The sequence below is a fragment of the Gossypium hirsutum genome, chromosome D11, assembly GCF_007990345.1.
Source record: "Gossypium hirsutum isolate 1008001.06 chromosome D11, Gossypium_hirsutum_v2.1, whole genome shotgun sequence".
Lineage (NCBI taxonomy): Eukaryota > Viridiplantae > Streptophyta > Magnoliopsida > Malvales > Malvaceae > Gossypium > Gossypium hirsutum.
In genome coordinates, this window is record NC_053447.1 from 27,076,066 (window position 1) to 27,080,350 (window position 4,285).

Sequence of the window (4,285 nt, forward strand, 5' to 3'; positions counted from 1 at the left end):
TAATCTTTGTTAGACTTTTACGACTTACTTCTCTAATCAATGAATAAGAAAATATATTTGTCTTCCACAAATGAATTTTTTAATCCCCTATTGAATTTCTACAATTAGTTTATTACATTAATCAAACTATATAGATTGGATTAGAGTTGAACTTGAGGGATGCTGGGATTATAATTATTCACTGCTGGCTTCGAATTAATAATTTTATTGAAATGAAATCACTACTCTATTCCATGTAATGCTTAATATGATATGGGATTTCTTTATTTTCCATAGCATGTGAAGAAACAGTTTCATATTTTGTAGGTAAGTTCACCATTGCTGTCCACAATGGCAGCTGTATGTGAAAGGGAAATAAGATGTCTTTGCAATTGTTGTGTGTGTGTTTTACCCAATGAGATTATATAGCTACATTGCTATCGTAAATATTTTTAAAATTTAGGTAATTTCAGTAACACAGTTAAAAAAAAAGAAAACCCTTAAAACAAATATATAGATTCAATTAATATATGTTGTTCGGCTAAGCAACCATTAACAAATCTAAAATTGAGGAGGCTACCTATGCGTCTATATATAGCATTCTTAGCTAATATTCTATAATACAAATATATATATTATGTTTGTGTTTCCTTAAGATTCTTTTACGCTATGATTGTTGGGATAGGAATTAATATTTGGCTTTATGATTTATTAGTTTAATTTGAGAAACTCGTTTAAAGGCATATGAAGCAAACAATGTTTCTTATTGCCAAAGATAGTATTAATGTCAATGTTTGAATTTTCATTTGAAATTTTATAATGCAATATTCATGTGGTTTGCAAGTTGCATTAAGTCCCAGAAGATGGTGGAGAAAACAATGGCATTTGTAATGCAAATCCCATGCATTATATATAATCAAATGCAAAAATGGCCACCTACTGTCGTCATATTAATTTGTTACTAGTGAACCTCCACATCGGCACCAATAAAATTATACAAAAACACAAATTCTAACCATGCTTTTAAAAACACCGAGAATGTTAGGACATATTTTAAAAAGATAAGAAATAAGATCCTTTCAGTCATTTTCACGTGATAACTGCAACGATATGTTGTAGTTTTATTAAAGAATCCCAATTTGAAGAGATGGGTAATTAATAAAATAATGATTAGGGGTGAGATTAATCAAAAGCCCTAGTAGTAGTTGTTGATTTCCCCCTCCTAAGCAACAACAAATTGCAGCATAGGCTTGGGCCGTCTCTTTAATTTCCTTGGGAGAGCCGGCAAGGAGTCGCCATCATCGAGCAACAGAAGAAGCAGAAAAAGAGCCGCGTGTGGTCCGGCTGACGTCTAGGCTTAAACAATTTTAAAATATAAAGAAAACCCACCCTCGAGCTGACATGGCACGACACGTAGGACCCGCATGTCGGGGTTCTTACTACCAGTTTTACGTGTCATGGGGCTCACGTGTCTCCTTCCCAAGCTACACTCTTAAATATTTCTGCAAACAACACATAATTCCATCGGCCTCCCTCCAAAAACCATCTATTCCTCTGTCTTTACAAGTTAACGACGTGGCACATACAAAATGCTTGCCTCCCCCCCTATATAAGACACCCTTACCTCCTTCCCCTTCCCTCACACCTTCCATTTGCTTTAGTAATCTTTTAACTTTTTTATAACTTTATGATATCTCCATCATCATTGATCATGGCTGTTGATTCAACTCTCTCCTCCGCAGTTGGTGCCTCCGTTAGTGAGAAAGACGCCAAAGCTCTTCAGTTCATTGAAGAGATGACAAAGAATGTTGATTCTGTTCAAGAGAGGATTTTAGGTGAGATCTTAAGTCGAAATGCCGACACTGAGTACCTCAAACGCTTCCAGCTCAATGGAGCTACGGACCGAGACACATTCAAGTCCAAAGTCCCTGTTGTCACTTACGAGGATCTTCAGCCTGAAATCCAACGTATCGCCAATGGTGACAAGTCTCCTATCTTATCTTCTCACCCCATTTCAGAGTTTCTGACCAGGTAAACGATTTTAGGTTTTGTGTCCTCGTTTTTTCGTCGTATTGTTATTTGGTTATGAAGTTTTCTTGGGGACCTTAATTTGCAGTTCTGGGACTTCAGCTGGAGAAAGGAAGCTGATGCCAACAATTCATGAAGAGTTGAATCGTCGTCAACTCTTGTATAGTCTTCTCATGCCTGTAATGAATCTGTGAGTATATTTGTTCTACCTTTTTCTTCTTCTTTGGCTTCTTTTCTCATATGGAAAAAAGATAATCTTTGTTGAAAACAAAGTTTGATATTTTTGTCTTTTTGGTGATGATAGTTACGTGCCGGGATTGGACAAAGGGAAGGGTCTTTATTTCTTGTTTATAAAAGCTGAAACAAAGACCCCTGGAGGGCTTCTGGCACGCCCTGTTCTTACCAGCTACTACAAAAGCGACCACTTTAAGAGCAGACCATATGATCCTTTCAATGTTTACACCAGCCCCAACGAGACCATTCTTTGCCCCGACTCGATCCAGAGCATGTACGCCCAGATGCTCTGCGGCTTGATCATGAGGGAAGAGGTCCTTCGTGTTGGTGCCGTCTTCGCTTCTGGCCTGCTCAAGGCCATTCGTTTCCTGCAAGTCAACTGGAAACAATTTGCTCATGACATCGAAACCGGAACTTTAAACCCTAAAGTCACTGATCCTTCAGTTCGTGAATGTATGAGCAAAATCTTGAAACCTAACCCAGAACTTGCTGCTTTCATTACCAAGGAATGCTCAGAGGAGAACTGGGAATGCATCATCACTAGAATTTGGCCCAACACAAAGTACCTTGATGTGATCGTAACTGGAGCTATGGCTCAATATATTCCCACCCTTGAATATTACAGTGGTGGCTTGCCGATGGCTTGCACCATGTATGCATCCTCAGAGTGTTATTTTGGTCTTAACCTCAAGCCAATGTGCAAACCATCCGAGGTTTCATATACTATCATGCCAAACATGGCCTATTTTGAGTTCTTGCCTCATGATGACTCGTCCGCTCAAGATTCATCTCGTGACTCACCCCCACGCCTCGTTGACCTCGCCGATCTAGAAGTTGGGAAAGAATATGAACTCATTGTCACTACTTATGCCGGGTTGTGCCGTTACAGAGTCGGCGATATCCTCCGAGTCACCGGTTTCCACAACGCGGCCCCGCAATTCCGTTTCATTAGGAGGAAGAACGTGTTGCTGAGCATCGATTTCGACAAAACCGACGAGTCCGAGTTGCAACAGGCCATCGAAAACGCTTCCGTCTTGCTAAAGGAATTCAACACCAGCGTTGTTGAGTACACGAGCTACGCGGACACCAAACAAATACCAGGTCACTACGTTATCTACTGGGAATTATTCGTAAAAGACGCTGCTAATGCCCCAACGGACGAAGTTTTGAGCCAGTGCTGCTTTCAAATGGAGGAATCATTGAACGTAGTGTACCGTCAGTGCCGAGTTGCAGACTCAATCGGCCCACTGGAGATAAGAGTAGTGAAGAACGGCACATTCGAGGAGTTAATGGACTATGCAATTTCAAGGGGTGCTTCCATTAATCAATACAAAGTTCCAAGATGTGTCAGCTTCACTCCAATCATGGAACTTCTCGACTCAAGGGTGGTTTCAAAGCATTTCAGTCCAGCTTTACCACACTGGACCCCAGAACGCCGTCGTTGAGCACACTTGGTATGAACGGAAAGAATAAAAGTTGAAGAAACAATCTGCCTTGCTACCAACCAAAACAGCAACAGCATCTTTTCTGCAACAGAAAAAAAAATATTCAGAGAGACAATTAACAGTGGTCTCCTTATGTTGTAAAATTTTTAATTTAGAAATGTGTCTTTTCTTCTTTCACCATGTAAATGCTTTTGGGTTTGTTGTCCATTTCATGTTTCTCTGTCACTGCCTGTCGTCCTTTGCAATCGTTTCTTAGATCTGTCTTTTCTTCCATATCATCACGATGATCAAGAAAAGACATTAAAGTTGTAAGTCATGAATATGAAACTACAATAATAATGTCAAACGTTTGTAAATCTGTTGATGTTTTCAATGTTTTAATATTTTTTTCATTGTATAAGCCACTTTCTGCATGGATTTTAGCTCACATGCTACAGATTCCTATCTCAATATTCATTTACTGGATAGAATTAGTTTTGATGAGGGAGTATGTTGATGAAATCATTTGTTTGGAAGCATGTAAGAGATTTTAAATGGGTGGAAGGATATGGAGATTTGGGTTCCCTTGATTAATTTTGGCTTTTATTATAAGCATTAGA

General features: G+C 39.1%; 1 protein-coding gene across 1 annotated transcript; it reads left to right on the forward strand.

The window, feature by feature from the left end:
- The first annotated feature begins 1,604 nt into the window (after nucleotides 1-1,604).
- LOC121223045 (probable indole-3-acetic acid-amido synthetase GH3.1) lies at nucleotides 1,605-4,038 on the forward strand. The gene is made up of 3 exons (XM_041103973.1): nucleotides 1,605-2,010; nucleotides 2,096-2,197; nucleotides 2,312-4,038. Exons 1-3 carry the CDS (start codon nucleotides 1,667-1,669, stop codon nucleotides 3,684-3,686), a joined length of 1,821 nt encoding a protein of 606 aa, XP_040959907.1. The 5' UTR covers nucleotides 1,605-1,666; the 3' UTR covers nucleotides 3,687-4,038.
- Nucleotides 4,039-4,285: the final 247 nt, after the last annotated feature.